This window comes from Staurois parvus, unplaced genomic scaffold, assembly GCF_062004578.1.
Source record: "Staurois parvus isolate SC_StPar_1 unplaced genomic scaffold, SC_StPar_1.0 ptg000262l, whole genome shotgun sequence".
In the NCBI taxonomy this organism is placed as follows: domain Eukaryota; kingdom Metazoa; phylum Chordata; class Amphibia; order Anura; family Ranidae; genus Staurois; species Staurois parvus.
The window spans coordinates 4,777,118-4,795,840 of record NW_028318058.1 but is presented as its reverse complement, the minus strand read 5'-3'; the positions used below and the strand labels follow the sequence as shown (position 1 = coordinate 4,795,840).

The following is an 18,723-nucleotide window of genomic DNA, read 5'->3' as shown; positions in this document are numbered from 1 at the left end:
TTTGTCCCAATACACACAAAGGGAATAAACATGTGTATAGCAAAACATGTGTTAATGCAATACGTTTCGTGAGAAATACATGATTTCCTGGAGAAATATCAAGGGTGCCAACAATTTCGGCCATGACTGTATGTGGGGTCAGGCTCTGATGTCGGACGAGAAGGCCTGGCTTGCAGTCTCCGCTCTAATTCATCCTAAAGGCCTTCTACTCTCCTTCTACAAAGGACTCTTTGCAGGCAAGTGAAGTCTCTCCATTCTAAACTTGCTCATCCATGTCTTTATGGACCTTGCTTTGCGCACTAGTGCGCAGTCATGTTGGAACAGGAAGGGGCCATTCCCAAAATGTTCCCACAAAGTTGGGAGCATGAAATTGTCTTGGTATGCTGACACCTTAAAAGTTCCCTTCATTGGAACTAAGGGTCCATGCCCAACCCCTGAAAAACAACCCCACAACATAATCCCCCCCTCCACTAAACTTTACACTTGGCACAATGCAGTCAGGCAAGTACTGTTCTCCTGGCAACCGCCAAACCCGGACACATCCTATGGATTGCCAGATAGAGAAGCGTGATTCGTCACTCCATAGAACACGTCTCCACTGCTCTAGAGTCCAGTGGCGGTTTGCTTTACACCACTGCATCTGACTCTTTGCATTGCACTTGGTGATGTAAGGCTTGGATGCAGCTGCTCAGCAATGGAAACCCATTCCATGAAGCTCTCTAAGCACTGTTGTTGTGCTAATCTGAAGGCCACACGAAGTTTGGAGGTCTTTAACTATTAACTCTACAGACAGTTGGCGACTTCTGCGCACTGTGTGCTTCAGCATGCACTCACCCCACTCTGTCATGTTACGTGGCCTACCACTTCCTGGCTGAAATTCTGTTGTTCCCAGTTGTTTCCGCTTTGTTATAATACCACTAACAGCTGACCGTGGAATATTTAGTAGCAAGAAAATTTCACAGATGGACTTATTACACAGGTGACAACCTATCACAATACCACGCTTGAATTCACTGAGCTCCTGAGAGCGACCCATTCTTTCACAAATGTTTGTCGAAGCAGTCTGCATGCCTAGGTGCTTGATTTTATACACCTGTGGCCGTGGAGGTGATTTGAACACCTGAATCCAATGATTTGGAGGGGTGTCCCAATACTTTTGGCAACATAATGTATCTATTATTCTGAGCAGCTCCACATGTGAGATTTCATCAGAGAGTGAAAACATCCACAGGATGGGAGCCACGATATATTTTGCATGTGTGAGAGTGATGCGTCTGGCACAGTGGTATTTAATTGAGTCAGGGGTGCTCCCGATATTGACATTCAATATGTTTCATTGTGCTTACTTGGGTATCTTTATGCATTTTTTTTTAACTTTGCTTACCCCATGATTACTTTGCCTTATGTCCATCCACCTACCTCTACTCTCATCATTCTTCTCTGATCCCCCCTCACCACTTTATAGCTCCCCACACTCTTAACACTCTGTCTTAACACTCATGCTCACTTTGCCTTCGCTTTTTTCCTTGCCCACCCACCCTTATTTGTCCTTACCACTCTTCCCTGCCCTCACCATTCTTGCCTGACCTCACCACTCTTCCGTGCCCTTACCACTCTTCTCTACCCTGTCCATACAATGTGATCAGTCCTCCAAACAGAACATAATCATGCTTGTGCTGCAAATATCCACCTCTAAGTGCAGTGCCTGCTCACCTTAATAATAGACCTAAAAAGAAATAGGTCATAACGCGGTTGGGTGAGTATCCTTCTGTGGATCAGCCTCCAGCTCTTTGAAGCCACTTCCACATGCTACGAGAGGCCTTGCTGGTTCCAATGGGAATCAACCTAAAAAAAGGGAATAGCAATCATAGCGCACCCCGTGTAATTAATAAAAAACAATTTATTCTGCTACATGGACACTTGCAAGTGAATTAGTGTTTGCATCACAGTATATTGTGTAGAATGTGGACTTATATTTTTCATATGCTGTATGATTTTCACAATTGGTTGCAAGCATTGGTGCACTAATGTTGTGTTATTTTTGGGATTAGCGTTCTTTGTAAATATTTGAATTATTGATTTTTAAAGGAAGAGCGAAGCATTTTTTTCTGTGATCACATGTTTTTATTTAAGTGAATGATTATACATTCCAAATAGTTTTATATAAAAAAAATTAATATTTAAAGGTCATGGTCAAATACTTCATAATCTATATTAGGGACTGATATTCCAGCAAATTTTGTTCATTTATGCTATAGAGAAAAAGCTGGCACTTCTTTTTGCCATTACATGGTGTCTAAAACAGCATATACAGGTGAAACTCGAAAAATTAGAATATCGTTCAAAAATTCATTTATTTCAGTAATGCAACTTAAAAGGTGAAACTAATATATGAGATAGACTCATTACATGCAAAGCAAGATAGTTCAAGCCGTGATTTGTCATAATTGTGATGATTATGGCTTACAGCTCATAAAAACTCCAAATCCACAATCTCAGAAAATTAGAATATTGTGAAAAGGTGCAATATTCTAGGCTCAAAGTGTCCCATTCTAATCAGCTAATTAAGCCATAACACCTGCAAAGGGTTCCTGAGCCTTTAAATGGTCTCTCAGTTTGGTTCAGTAGGAATCACAATCATGGGAAAGACTGCTGACCTGACAGTTGTGCAGAAAACCATCATTGACACCCTCCATAAGGAGGGAAAGCCTCAAAAGGTAATTGCAAAAGAAGTTGGATGTTCCCAAAGTGCTGTATCAAAGCACATTAATAGAAAGTTATGTGGAAGGGAAAAGTGTGGAAGAAAAAGGTGCACAAGCAGCAGGGATGACCGCAGCCTAGAGAGGATTGTCAGGAAAAGGCCATTCAAAAGTGTTGGGGACTTTCACAAGCAGTGGACTGAGGCTGGAGTCAGTGCATCAAGAGCCACCACACACAGTCTGATCCTGGACATGGGCTTCAAATGTCGTATTCCTCTTGACAAGCCGCTCCTGAACAACAAACAACGTCAGAAGCGTCTTACCTGGGCTAAAGAAAAACAGACCTGGTCTGTTGCTCAGTGGTCCAAAATCCTCTTTTCTGATGAGAGCAACTTTTGTATCTCATTTGGAAACCAAGGACCCAGGGTATGGAGGAAGAATGGCGAGGCACACACTGTAAGATGCTTGAAGTCCATTGTGAAGTTTCCACAGTCTGTGTTGATTTGGGGAGCCATGTCATCTGCTGGTGTTGGTCCACTGTGCTTCATTAAGTCCAGGGTCAGCGCAGCCATCTACCAGGAGATTTTGGAGCACTTCATGCTTCCTTCCACAGACGAGCTTTATGGGGATGATGACTTCATTTTCCAGCAGGACTTGGCACCTGCCCACACTGCCAAAAGCACCAAAACCTGGTTCAATGACCATGGGATTACTGTGCTTGATTGGCCAGCAAACTCACCTGACCTGAACCCCATAGAGAATCTATGGGGCATTGCCAAGAGAAAGATGAGAGACATGAGACCGAACAATGCATAAGAGCTGAAGGCCGCTATTGAAGCATCCTGGTCTTCCGAAACACCTCAGCAGTGCCACAGGCTGATAGCGTCCATGCCACGCTGCATTGAGGCAGTAATTAATACAAAAGGGGCCCAAACCAAGTACTGAGTACATATGCATGCTTATACTTTTCAGAGGTACGATATTGTTCTATGTACAATCCTTGTTTTATTGATTGCATGTAATATTCTAATTTTCTGAGATTGTGGATTTGGGGTTTTCATGAGCTGTAAGCCATAATCACCACAATTATGACAAATCACAGCTTGAACTATCTTGCTTTGCATGTAATGAGTCTATCTCATATATTAGTTTCACCTTTTAAGTTGCATTACTGAAATAAATGAACTTTTGCACGATGTTCTAATTTTTCAAGTTTCACCTGTAGGCTTCAGTGAAAAAGTAAATATTAAAGTACCACTAAAGGCAAAACTTTTTTTTTTAGTTCTGACAGAGTGGAGAGGGATTAGAGCACCTGTCAGGCTTTTATTGCTGTCTGTGTCCCTGTTAAGGAAAATCACACTCTCTATTTGTCCTGTTTACCATTATCATTGAAAGTGAAAGTAGAAGAAAATCCCAAACTTTGGGTTGTCCCCAGAAAAGTAATAGAGGAGCCCCCAAGGGAAATCTCCCCAATGGATCACAGATGGCAAAAATAAACTGACAAGGATTGTGAACCTCCCTTACTCTGTTCAAAATGAAAAATAAATTGCCTATAGTTCTACTTTAAAGTCTGGTTCACACTAGTGCAATTTCTGATGCAACCTGAGTCATGCAGAATCACATGACAATGGAAATCACATTGTTTACATTGATGCCCGTTCACATCAATGTGACTCAGCATAAAGCGATTTTGGAAAAGGTTCCTGTGCTACTTTGGTCCTAAATCCAGCATGAATTTGGCCACATAGACATCAATGCAAATGCACAGAAATTGCAATTTCATGTTTTTTTTTACCCTCAACTCTCCTCCCAGGCGAATCATTGGTCCCTCAAAAAAGTAGTAGAAGTAACAGTACTAGTAATCTATGTATCTATCCATTCAGTCGTATCCGACCATTGCGTGGACCGTCACTCGTAAGCGACTTTTTCCATGAATTCTCTTAGCAATTATTTTTACAGGGTAGGTTGCCAGGTCTTTCCCCAACCCCTATCATGCAGGAGATCCCGCATGGCCAGGGATGAAACTAGGACAATTTAGACAGGAGCCAATTAACCTACCAGCATGTCTTTGGAGTGTGGGAGGAAACTGGAGCACCCGGAGGAAGTACTAGTAATATTAGTAGAAAAACACACAGCCATAAAACCACTTTAAAAACGCATAGGCTTAAAATCGGAAAGAAGTCGCACTATATAATCGCATGTAATCGCACGTAAAATCAAATCAACATTGCATTGCACTAGTGTGAATCAGGCATACTGTAAATGTATAATTTTATATGCAGAGCATACAGTACAATAGTATATTAGGTATAAATAGGTACTGAAATCTAGAATGCTTTATATGTAATAGGATTTTTATTTATTTATTTTTTTCAGAATTACCACTTGTAGCACAACCCATTATATTGCATCCAACAGATAACTTCATAGATGCAGAGTTGGGTAAGTTTTTCTGTGTTATTAAAATTGTATGAGATAACATTCTAGCCCATACTGAGACAGAACTTAAAGTAGAGCTAAACTCCACCATACTTACCTCTTCCACAACGATCCAGCATCTCTCGCTGGTGCTGGCATCTTCTACCTGGCTTCTTCCAGGTACTAGGCTGTGGCCATCTTCATTGGCTTTCCAGGATGATATCATTGCTTGGGGAAAAACAGGTTCCTTCAGTGTTTTTGATGAACTAATGTACATCTATCTAATATGAGCAGAATGTTTTAGGGGAAAACAGCCCACTGTCAGATGCCATGCATCTCATAATGTGGCCTCTGATATAGGGTTGTCTCAAAATTTAATGCTTACACTTAAAAAAGGCCTATATTTCGGGGGCTAAGCTTTTCTAATCTTCTAGGGAATCCTGTGCAAATAGTATTTGTCCCCATTAAAACCACTGCATAAATTTAAAAGGGGACCAGTGCTACATGCAAAGGATTTTGAGGGGTTTAAAAAACTGTCCTTTTTTCTGGTGATAGATCTTCTTTAAAGCGGAGCTCTGGGCTCCCTCAAAAAATTAAAAGTCAGTAGCTACAAATACTGTAGCTGCTGACTTTTAATATACTGGGGTCCAGGGATGTCCTCACCTAAGCTGATTCTTCATTCAGCTTTGGTTGCTGGCGCTGGCTTCTTCAGTAAGGGAAACTGTAAGTGAAGCCTTGTGGCTTCACAGCCATCTTCCATCTATGCATGTGCGAAGCGCGTTGCACTTGGACTGCAGTCTTCTGGGACCTGTGTAGGCTGCAGGAGTTAGGAGGGGGGCTGAACTTCTGGTTCAGATTGCTGCGGCAATCTGACCTTGAAGTGGGAGCGGGTACTTATCAAAGTTAGTTAACCGCTCCCCCCTTCCACCCCAAAAAGGGCCAAATGTGGCAGCAGAGGGGGGGGGGGGGGGGGGAGACCAGCTGAACTTCCCCTTTAGGTTGGAGTTCCACTTTAAGCTGGCCATAAACTGATTTTTGTTTTAGCCCGAATGAAAAAGATCAAACACATTCCTCAATTCATGCTGTCAGAATACCTAAAAAGCAGCTGGATCTGACTGAATGCAGACACTGTTTGGCTGACAATTTCCTGCCTGTTTATTTGATTTTTCAGTCAAAGAATGCTGGGTGAGAGGGGGCTGACAGGGCCACCCTCTAAGTGAATTTCTGACAATTCATCAGGAGCTGGTTGCAATTCGAGTGTATGGCCAGCTTTACTGAAATAGACATTGGATGATCCTTTGCTAAACTATCCAGTTAGAATTTGGCACACTATTGGCTCTGGAAACACTCCCTGACCAGGTGATATTAATGGAGGGAGGGAATTGATTATCTGAAATTAGTTTTCCTGGAAGATCTTACAATTTCTCTCTTGAGATAAGGTCGACACGAGAAATGTCAGCTAGGTGCAAAAACATGCACACTCAACCAAAACAATCATACTTTTATTAAAAACAGGAAAAAATCAGCCGCACTCCAACTACCTCTTCTTGCGGTATTTTTAATAATCAGTACATTGACTGCATACAGTGATGTCTTGGGGACTTCCCCTATCCTTGTGAGCAAGCAATTAGTGGTGAAACATGTCAAGAAAGGCAGGTTTTGGGTTGGAGACATTATTGTATGCAGTTATTGCACTAATTATTTAAAATACCCAAGAATAGCCAACTGGAGTAAGACTGATTTTTTTTTTCTATTTTCAATAAAGAGTGGAGAAGGACTGTGCAGGGGAGACCAGTTTTGAGCAGAGCTATGGATCTGTAAGCATACCTTAATATCATAATTTCTTTACAGTCAGACATCAGATCTTTTGTTGTTTGTATATTGGTAGCCTTGAGGCTCTGTTACTTTGCCCATTTGTTAACTCCCTGTAGACTTGTATGGAGCTGTACTCCTACAGTAATAGGAGTGCTAGTAGTACACAAGCACCTTTCTTAGAAGGGATATGCTAATATTTATAGCAAGGAATCATAAGGGGTTGTTGTTAAAGCGGAGCTCCACCCAAAAGGGGAAGTTCCGCTTTAAGCCTTTTTCCCCCGCTCCCCATTAAGGATTGGCGCCTTTGGGGAGCGGCGGGTACCCGATTTTGACAGGTATCTACTCCCACTTCCGGTCTGATCGCCTAGAAGTTGTCCTCCCCCCTGTCCCTCCCCGTAGTCTTCTGGGACACGTGACAGGTTCCAGAAGACTACGGGGCCATTCACAAAGCGCAGCACTTCTTGCGCATGCGCAGTGGGCACCTGGCTGTGAAGCCGCAAGCTGTCACAGCTGGGTGCCCACACTGAAGATGCTGGCACCAGGGAGAGAAGATGGCCGGTGAAACCAGCGGTGGTGAGGACACTGCTGGACCGAGGGACAGGTAAGTGTCCGTATTTTAAAAGTCAGCAGCTACAGTTTTTGTAGCTGTTGACTTTTATTTTTATTTTTTTCAGGTGGATCTCTGCTTTAATCTTACATGAGGGCCTTCTCTAGGGTCAACCCCACTCCCCCTCCAATAAATGTTTTATATTATGCGCTAAGGTCTTCATGAATTTAATGCACATGGATGATATGTGCCATGCAAACATGATGCTTCCCACATAAAGCACAAACAATGTACTTACTAACTAATACAATATCAAAGCTTTAAAATAAAAAAATAAACTTTTTTTTCCATTACACTAGCTAATGTGAAAAATTTAAGCTACTGGCTTTCATTTGGGTAAATGCACTAAGCCTTTAAAGGCCTCTAAAGGCTGTTATTTGTTGGTTGGCTGTGGGTGATCACATGTCAGTGCCCTGAGTACTTTTTTATTAAAGCTGATATCGCTCGTAAGTGTTAGGCTGTATAAGGATTTCTACCAGTGAGTTTAATCACCCAACAGAAATGTATTTGTAGGGAAGATTCCAGGGAGAAACATTTCTTGTGATAGGTTTTTTTCCTTTGCATTCTCCAACAAGGCCTTCGCAAAGGTGTCATTCTCTTCCAGTTGAATTCCCAGTTTTTTTATTTAATCTACTTTGTGGTGTATTTATCTTCTTTTTAGGAGCTTCCGTTATTGTAACCTGTCAAACTCTGTTAAGTGGAAGACTTTTTTTGAAATGGATGCACAATGATTCTTTTATTAATGAATATTCTGACGATGGCAGAGTGATAGAGGGAATACAATAGTAAGTATATGTGAATCACATTTTATGTTGTTTTTGCATTATAGGGAATAGGTTTCTTTTTTTCTAAGGGAAATTTTGCAATACCTGGTTCATCATTTGAACAGTGGAAACCTGTCTGAGGTGTTCTGGGATCTCTCTTCTATTACATGAATTCTTAGGGCTAGTTCACACCACAAAAACGCACTCTGGATGCGTTCCAGAAGCGTTTTTGCTTACAGTTCACACCACACTCCATTCTGGTGCATTTCTGATACATTTTGTTGTGTTCCATTTCTGTGCAGAAAAAATGTAGCATGCGCTATTTTTTTTTTCTACACCGGAACACACTGGAACTGACTACACTAATGTGAACTAGGGTCATTGGAATACATGGAAAACACTGTGCATGCAACCAATTAATTTACATGTATTGGGATTTTTTTTTAACAAAAAAATGTAGCAGAACACATTTTGTCCTAAATTTATGAAGAAATTTTAGTTTTTAAATTTTTTATTGGATACGTTTTATAGCAAAAATTAAAAAAAAAAATATATTTTTTTAAATTTAGGTTTTTTTTTGTTTATAGCGCAAAAAATAAAAACCGCAGAGATGATTAAATACCACCAAAAGAAATCTCTATTTGTGCGAAAAAAATTACATAAATTTCATTTATGTACAGCGTTGCATGACTGCGCAATTGTCAGTTATAGCACTGTATCTAAAAAATGTCCGGGCCAGGAAGGGGGGGAGGTCAATCCTCTGGAGGGCAAGTGGTTAACATACAGAGTGAAGCTTGCTCTTGCCCCCTGCTCCCTCCTCACTAGTTGTGGTTGACTACAGTGGGAGCCAATAGCTCTCACTGCTGTCTCTGAGCCAATGAGGAGGGAGATGGGCGAGAGAGCCTCTGCTTGCATGCACTATGCTGGATTGAGTTTGGACTCGTAAATATTTGGAGGGGCTGGGGGGGAGATGCATGCAGAAGGTTTTTTTACCTCGATGCATAGAATACTTAAAGGGAACTTGATTTCAGCGTATTCACTAATCTAAGCAGATATTCACTTTCCTCAAGCACGGCATGCATACTATAATTTTTGGCCAACTCCTCCTGAATTGGCCAAAATTCAAGCCCTATGTGGCCCTATGCGCAATAACTGTCTTGTCAAAGTTCAATTGGAAAATTCTAAAAATTTAAAAATCAAGAGGATTGATTGAGAAATGTCCACTGAACAGTGACATGTGGATGTCACACTGTTTGAACACAATAGCTGACAGCGGAGATTCCTCCATGAATAGTTTAGCATGTATGGCTAGGATAAGTGTACAGCCTTTATGTCAAATCTAATGTCCTATGTCTGTACTCATTTAGATATTAGCAATTGCATTAATTTTTGATACACAGGTAAGTAGGCTTTTGTTCCTTGTATTCAGCAATTTTAAGCTAAAGAAGGTTACCCACAGTGTATGTTAATGGGCTGAATAATCAAACGCAATTAATAAAAATATCAAGTCAGATTTGCATTTAATGTATATTTATACATAGAACTGCATCATGCGCTTGGTCAACAGTAGAAAATATTTTTCCAGCATGAGAAATAGAAAGGGAGGTTTTCAGATACTAGGGTTAAGCAACAGCAGCCGATATAATTAAAATGCTGTACCTGAATCTGTTTGCCTTAGTTGACAAATTGTAAAATTTTAGAAGCTTTAATCATCCGCATGATGCATCTAAAGAAGGATTTGTGTTGAGCTAATATTATTGTGATTTCTCTTCTTATAGTGAAGCATTCACAAAAGATGGGAAAAAAGTGGCATGCCGAAATGTAACCTTTTCAAGTGTTAAAGAAGAAGATTATGGTATACAATTTTATTGCTCTGCTGATACTAATTCAGCATATAGTACGGCATTTTTTATACTGAAAAAAACAGGTATGTATTTACATTTAGTAATTAGCTTACAGTATAATACGCAAATGGTCAATTATTTTTAGACCGAAGTACATGAATTGAATATTTTGTGAAGCTGATTATATGTGTAGTGCAGACCACTTGGTCTGTCTCTTCCAGCCCATTACATTCTAGAACATATAAGAAAATAGTAGATAGCGAGTGCCTGGTTAAACAAAAGTAGCTAGCATTCAGGATGAACCTCTGTATCCTCAAAACTGCTTGATAAATAAATAATGCAGCGCTGGAACTTCATAAAGTGACTAATGCAAAAATCGTGAGCGCAAAGTGGCGCTAAAAGTGATCACAATACAAATAAAGTTACCGTCATATACTGACGTGAAGGATTGTGACAATTATAACCATCGTGACATTAGTGTATAATTACTAAAAATATTGACAATAAAAATCAATAAACATGGAAATGCATAAAACAGTCCAATTTTTCCGTGAAATCCATGCACGTGACTTCTGTGATAAGGATCTGTAGTGTGATTGCACTCACCAGAAGCGCAATATTATTGCGCATGTGTATAATTTATCCTTGGTGGTCATCTGGGTTCAGGTAAGGAATAGGAATCATCTGGCACACTGACAGAATACAAGGCATAACTCCAGACCTCACTCACAGGACCCTCTCAGTACACAGGAACAGCTCCTCAATACTTCTCCACCACAGGACAAAATAGCCAAAAAGAGGATGTTTTCCACCTTAAATGGCTCCTAAACACAAGCCCTAAAACGAAAAAGTGCTGATAGTGTAGTATTTTATTGATATAGTAAAAGGAAGAATCCAAAAAACAGCTGTCAGCACACTTACAGGGACAAAGTAGGCATGGAAAGCTGGCGGCCATCTTTGTCCCTGTAAGTGTGCTGACAGCTGTTTTTTTGAAAAATTACAGCTGTTTTTTTTTTTTTTAAATGACTTGCCAGACCAGTTCCCCATCAGGTCTGCTCCACTTTTGATTGACAGCGCACAGCATTGCAAAGCCACTATTGGACTGAATATCAGCTATGGATCCGCCCACTGCCATCTGCTGTCAATCAAAAGTGGAACGGCCCCAATGGGGAACGAGTCTCTCCGTTCCCCATCAAACTCCATCCACTCCTAATATAAAAATACTAGGCCATGTTTCTGTCTATTAGACCCCCAATGTCTCCTCTGTCCTCCAATACAGCTGTCCTGATCAATTTTACATGACAGACAGAAGCTGGCTGAACAAACTACAGTATTGAAAAATATCAGGTTTCCTGCTCTGCCAGACAGAGCTGTGCTGTGTGAAAGAGCTATGGAAATCTTAGAACTAGATGAATACAAATCCTTTATAGCTCATTTATATGTATTTCATCTGTGTATTTAGAATTTGCCTAGAGTTCAGCTTTAACCCCTTCATGACCAAGAGTAAAACAAACCTTAATGGCCAGACCCAATTTTACAACTTTGACATGTGATAGTAACACTAAGCATCTAATTACAACTACTTTGTGTACCCAGGTGGAATGTACCTTGGGTTTTTTTTAGGACAAATTGGGATTTCATTTGGTGGTAAATGGTGACAGATCTGTCCAGATTTTTTATTGTCAAGGGAAAACTGGCCCAATATAGTAAAAAAGAAAAAAATCTTTTTTTTTATTTAGCTATGTATTTCTTGCTACTACCACAACCTACCACCAAAAAAACAACACAAAATAAATTCTCCTGCTGCTGACAATTGCAGAAATACCACATATGTGTGATATTTGTTGTATGTAACCGTAGTTGGGCCCAGAAACTCATCCATAGTAGGGCCCAGAAAACAGCATTTTTTTTATCCTGTCTAAAACATACTGACACTAATTGAAAATGATAGTAATTACAAAAAGGCAATTTTTTTTTAAAGTCCTACCTAAAATATACTGACCCTGACCTTTGACCCTACCTTGACTCGGGATACTAATCCTGACCTAGATCAAGCCTTTATTTAGCTATTTTAGCTTTATTTTTTAATTTTAGTTCATTATCTTACACACTTTTGTATGCTCACTTCTTTACATCAGCTACATTGTATCTTTCTCTCTGTCCAGAAGAGAAAGAAAACACAAGGGAGGGCAGCACAGCGACTGATCACTATGATAGCCAATCAGAAGCTATCACAGTGATCAGGTGACTGGAAACCAGGTGTCCCAAGTCCCAATCATTATTTCAAGACTCGGGGATTGCAGTAAGAACCCGGTCTTTGTGATGAGAGCACGGACACAAGAACACAAATATGCAGTGCCCAAGTTTAAAGCCCACCTCCTGGACGTCGCATATAGTGTATGTGTTACTTTTGTTGTTATGGAATTACATGCAAATATTTCAGAAATTTAGTTTTTACACATTACATTCAGTCTCATGAAAGTGAAATTATTTTAAAATATGTCTAAATGTTAAACATTACTAATGCTATTGATCAGGTACAATATACAGGTACATATAAGTTATCTGTTCCCTACATAAATTTCATAGCTGGAAATTACTTTATAGTCAAAATTTTTAAGAACGAGTAAATAAGGAGAAGGGAGAATTGGGAAATGAAAATGAGAAAACTGAGTATTCCTAGCCCCTGTCCCCCACTGAGCATAAACAGAGTTTTTGTTTCTCGTCCTTCAGCTGTGACCTTGTTATTTGGTTTATATATATTGAATCCATGGGCTTTAAAATTCCATGTATGGGCTTATTTAAAAGGTTGATGTGAAAGTGGAAAACCCAAATACTCCTGCGCTTAGGGATGGACTCTATGTCATAGGGATCACACAACGAATGTATTGGAATATGCACCTCTTGCTGCCCTCAAAGAACCGGGGAATCCAAAAGTGCTAATAGAGAAAAAAAAAAACAGAGGTCGCACCGGCCTTGTGCATTTCTTTTAAAAATATGTTTATTAAATTTAAAAGAAGGTATTCTACTCACAAAAGTACCTGAAAGTAAGCACATCATATGAGACCCTCTGTCCAATTCGCACTGCGTTTCTGAATGGTGATGAGAATGATGGACATCCAAAATGGCTAACACGTTTCGAGGACTAGCCTCTTCCTCAGAGCCTGGCTTGAATACCTTCTTTTAAATTTAATAAACATATTTTTAAAGGTATTGCACAAGGCCGGTGCACCCTCTGTTTTGTTTTTCTCTGATAGTCATTTAAAAGGTTGTTTGAAGATCCTTAGGTATGTTGATGGTGGTTATAGTTTAAATGAGTATATATTCTGGTCCAAAACCATTTGATCTTGGAACAAGTCCAGCAGGTATGGTAGATGGAGCCTATCTGCCTAGGGAGGCATCAGGGTAAATTTTGAGAGTTTGGTTGGGACTAGGTACCATCTGGATAAGACTATATATTTTGCCTCACTAAGGGATTTGTTGATTATTATGTTCACATTAGTTCCATTTGCCCCAGTTTTCCAAATCTATGTCAGCATCTGGATCTAGTTCCCATGCCTTTATGTGAAGTAGGTCGTCCAATGCCTTTTTGAATTGTTACTATAATGAAGAGGTGCCACTTATTTGACTGGATGTACCAATGTTTGAAGGATGTCATTGTCTATATGTCTTTTTTTAAATTATATTTAGGAAGTGGAGAGTTTGGTGCATGTAAAAGATTTCAGAGGAAGAAATAGGAAGTTTTTAAATACATTTTTCTTATGTGATGGTTCCCTTTTTGTGTATATGTTATGGGAAGGTTCATTTTGTATACTTGTTTTTTAACAAAGGGATTTTGTTAAAAAAGTAAATGTATTTTTTTTATACAATTAAATGTATCTGATTAATGTATTGTATTTTATTTTAATTTCCACAGGTCCTAATTTACAGGGATTCTTGATTGCACTATTTGTGACAGCAACATTTTTAATTATCACCACTGTAATCATCATTAAAGTTTTTAAAGTTGACCTCGTTCTTTGGTACAGGAGTTCCTGTTTTTCCCATCCTCGCCAAAATGGTATGTTTTGATACTAGTAACTGCAATATCAAAGGTAATATAAAAGGAATGATACAGATGAAGATAATCCACTTAATGAGGCTGATTTACTATAGGAGTTGATAATCTTCACACAATACATTGTGTGAAAATTCCCTTCAATTATCCAGTCACATGAAAAGCAAATTCCTGTTTTTTTATTTCATCTGCACATAATTGAGTATTCAAAGTGAACAGGAATTTGCTTTTCAGTTTAATGGATAATTCATATGAGTGTTCCCACATTTTTTTCGTTTGAAGATTCTCAACTGCCTTTAAGAATACACTATCCTGTTTGGTAAATAATGACAGGTAGTGGAAATAGAGACAGGAAGTGCTTAAAAACCCTTCACCTTCACCTGAGGACATTTTAATCCATCAGACTTCCAATAAAATCTCATATTTGCAAGATCATGACTGTCAATGATCCCTGTGTAGTGGTATCTTAGTCTTCCCATCTCTACTCACATGCTGTATTAGTTTTCTGTGACAGTGTTCCCAACAGCACAGCCTGCCTATTATTTTTACCTGCATCACACAACTCCAGACACTTGCAACAGCAGCAGAAGAGTTCAAATTAGTGTTGGCTTAAAACATATTCAACACTTTTCCAGCGATAAAACTACAGATTTAAAAACAAAAATTATGCAAAAAGATAAATAAGCTGATAAATTTAGTAATTAGGGTCAATCCTACTGTTGAATAACTGATTACATTAAAAATATTAGAATAGCTAAATTATGGCTTTATGGTTAAAGTGTGTTGACCTTATAGGTCAATGACATTCTCTATCATAAGGATGAGCCCATAGTGAGGCAATGAAGTGGGTTGGAGTTGGGCTAAAAGAGATTTAGAAAATGAATGTGACAGAGATGTCGATTCTCAAGAGTGGCTAAACAAATTTACAAATCTTATGACAAGCAAGGCAGTTTATTCACACTCCAGATGCCATGACAGTGTTGCTGAACCCACTGATATACAGTGATACAGTTATCTGCAGTAGATAAAGACAAAAAAAAACTATTTTTCTTTAATCCTTGCTTAGGTGTGCTTCTTCTCTTGTCTTTTATATGTAAAAGAAAATATGATGTGAAGTAAAAGATTAACAACACTAGCAAAAAATTATGGCATTTTTAGTCAGTCAGTTTTTTCTCTTAATTTTACAGTACAGGACAAAGACTTTATATTCATAGACCATGGGTCTAGACTGGTACCCTCAGGTGATTGGATACTGGTAAAACTTTAAAGGACATGCCTCCTGAGCAGTCCCCTGTTACACTATCCCACTACGCTAGTCCTCAGTTTTTTCCTAGTGTCCTAAGGTGATGAACCTCTTCTCCTTTATGAAGATTTCACTGTTAGCATAATTAGCTTATTATTATACCTTGAATTCTTCAGTCCAATAAGAAAACAAATGAAGCAATGCATCTGAATCTGCAAAACCTTGCTAAAGCCTTGGGAGCTGTAACCATCAGCACCAGGCTCCTTTTCCACCCCAAAAAAGTCTACCAGAGTCAGTTCCCAATATTCCTGATCTAAAAGAAGTAGACATAGAGGACAATTAAGAGAACCTGGAAGTGTTGTTAGAGGAAGTTGTGGAAGATTTCTGACACCCAGGCTGCTATACATCTTCATGCAATATACTTTCCAATGTTGATATGCTTACTTCTGCTGTGCACAAATGTCTTGGCATTGCCACACTTTATTCTCGTCTGTCTCGTCATGCCCCTTTAGGTACTAAGAGCCTTGCTAAATCTAAAAAGACATTACCTGTTCTTTAACAAATAGAATGAATGGTCTATGAAAATTGAGTCAATTCAGAAAAGATTTTTACCCCTCCAAGAATTATTGCTGAGCTCTACCCAAAGGAAGAGAAGTTCACAAAAAAGTGGTCTGTTCCAGTAGTAGTCTTAAACAAACACCTTACTCTACCTATAGAAGACGTTCCTTCATTTAAAGATACTGCTGACTGAAAACTTGAGACATTCTAAAAGACGCTATAAAGTCCCAGCTTTGCAACCAGTTATTGCTGCAATTTCTGTTTATCAAACTGCAGCTAATTGGACTAGGGCAATGAACAACCAACACAATGCTATATTTCAGGACAATACCTTGGCTGATCAGTTACAACAATTAACTTCTGCTCTGCTCTGTTGTGCAGATAGCCTAGAACAAGTCATGACACAAGTCTACAGAATGGCTCTGATTTCTATTCATGTGCACAGAATCTTGTGGCTCAAAGACAGGCCAGCTGAAGCTGCCAGTAAAATATGCCTTACACATTTGCTCTTTCAAGGAAGAACTGGATAGTGAGGCACTTGACAAATTCATTAATGTTGTCACAGGAGGAAAGGTCCTTTTTTCACAGTGGAATGTTCCAAAATCCCCTTTTCAGGAGCATTGTCTTCTGCAGAGCACCGCAACACTTTACCCAGACTTAAACTGCTAAGTCAAAATTCAGCCCTTCCTCTTGTAGCAAGACTTAGAATACAAAATCCACTAAGTCTACCCCAGAGCCCTTCTTCCAATGAGAGTGGGGTAACGTCTGTTACAGTTTGCTTTTCTCTGGGTCACAGACGTCCTTGGCCTGTGGGTTCAATTGGTAGTTTCAAAGTGGTATAAAATAGAGTTCCAAATTCTAGCCCCTCAACGCTTGCTTCTTTCAAACCAATTAAAATCTGCTCAAGCTTGCTCACTTTTGCAGAAAGCCCTGAACCATCTCTTGCCCCAGGGAGTAGCCATTCCAGTACCTCTGAAAGACAAGTTCAAAGGATTCTATTCAAAATTGTTCACAGTACCAAGATCCAACGGGTGTATTCACCTTATCCTTGACCTAAAATCCTAAAATCCCTAAACAAGCACCTTCTAGTTCTAAAGTTTCAAATGGAATCTGTAAGGTCAATTATTGCCTCTACGAGACAAGGGAATAGTCTGTCATCCGTGGACATCCTAGATGCCTATCTGCATATTCTCATTTACCCATCTTATCGGCGCTTTCTGTTCTTCCAGTTTTCTTTGCTTCCAGAGTATACAAAAAGTTCATTACATCTCTTCTTGCCCTCTTAAGAGCTCAGGGCATTCAGGTCACAGGGCATCTAGAAAACCCTGTTCTGAAGGATTCACCTCTCTTCTAGCTATCTGAGAAACTCCACAAGAGTATTCAGATACTTCAGGCTTTCAGTTGAGCAATTGACTTTACAGAAATCCGCTTTCTAACCTCCCCTTCTCTTGGAGTATTTGGGCCTCAGTCAAGATACAGCCTAAGCAAATGTCTTTCTTCTAGAAAACAAACCAGTCTCTCAGATCTCACGCTTAAGTCTTGAGATAAAAAAGCATCCCTCTGTAAAATTCTCTGAGGGGGTGTAGACCTTATGGTGGTCTCCTTTGAAGGTGTTCCAGTCACACAATTCCATTCAAGGCCCCTCCAACACATCTTGTTGGCATTGGATAAACATGCTCCCTTTTGATGATCTGTCTGCTCCTATCTAGCTAAGCAAGGAACTCCCTAGACTGGTGGATTTCCAACCCAGTCGTGGCAATCAGCCAGCTGTTTCTACCAAACTAAGGGAAGGTGATAACAACAGATACCAGGCTTTCAGGTGAGGGAGGTGTGTTAGAATCTCTCACAGTTTAGGGAACTTGGTCACCCAAGGAAGCAAAGCTCCCCATTAACATCTTGCAGCTCAGATCAATAAAAATGGCTCTGCAACACTGCCCCTATATTTTTAGGGACACTTGATCAAGGTGTGGTTGGACATTGCCATGGCTGTGGCCTATATCAATCACCGGTGTGGGCACCAGGAGTCATGCAGCCTTGAAGGAAGCAAGTCTGATCATCCCATGGACAGGGAAAACTTTCAGATGATCTCTGTTGTCTATATTCCAGGAGTAGACAATTTGAAGGAGGATTACCTCAGTTGTTACCCCCTGCACCAAAGGGAATGTGATCTTCACCCTGACATCTTCAACCTGATATGTCAGCAATGAGGAACTCCAGATGCGGATGTTGTGGCCTCCAGCTTCCAGGTTCAACAATTTCCTTCTGTTTGTGGTGTGGACCAAGGAATCTCTAGCACTGGCATTGGGATTCTCTGATAATTGCCTGGACTCAGTTTAGGCTAATCTGTGTCTTCCTTCTAGTGTGAATTCTGCCTGGACTGCTTTGCAAAACAGAACAAAAGAAACCAGTGATTCTCATTGCACAAAAGAACCTGGACATACTCAGACTTCTAGGAGACTATCCTTTCATTTTCTAAACAGGCCAGGCCTATTGTCTCAAGGCCCCTTGTTCCATCCTGCTTCTTAGTCACTGACTTAGATTGCATGGTTATTGAAGCCCAAGTCTTAAGGGTCAGAGGGGTTTCTAAGTCTGACATTCCTACATTTCTAAAACACACTTCCAGTAAGATCTACAATTGTACCTAAAAACCCTTTGTTTGGTGTGAACACAGGCATTTAATTCCCAGAGATTACTATGGGCCTCGCATTCTGGACTTGC

The 18,723-nt window shown here is 39.8% G+C and overlaps 1 protein-coding gene across 1 annotated transcript in view; it reads left to right on the top strand.

The window, feature by feature from the left end:
• LOC149459362 (interleukin-1 receptor type 1-like) overlaps nt 1-18,723 on the top strand; it is a 67,882-nt gene that overhangs the window by 38,016 nt on the left and 11,143 nt on the right. Inside the window, exons 6-9 of the mRNA XM_089681251.1 lie at nt 5,076-5,141; nt 8,201-8,324; nt 10,082-10,230; nt 14,064-14,207. Coding sequence (XP_089537377.1) covers nt 5,076-5,141; nt 8,201-8,324; nt 10,082-10,230; nt 14,064-14,207 — 483 coding nt within the window. The remainder of the gene's footprint in view (nt 1-5,075; nt 5,142-8,200; nt 8,325-10,081; nt 10,231-14,063; nt 14,208-18,723) is intronic.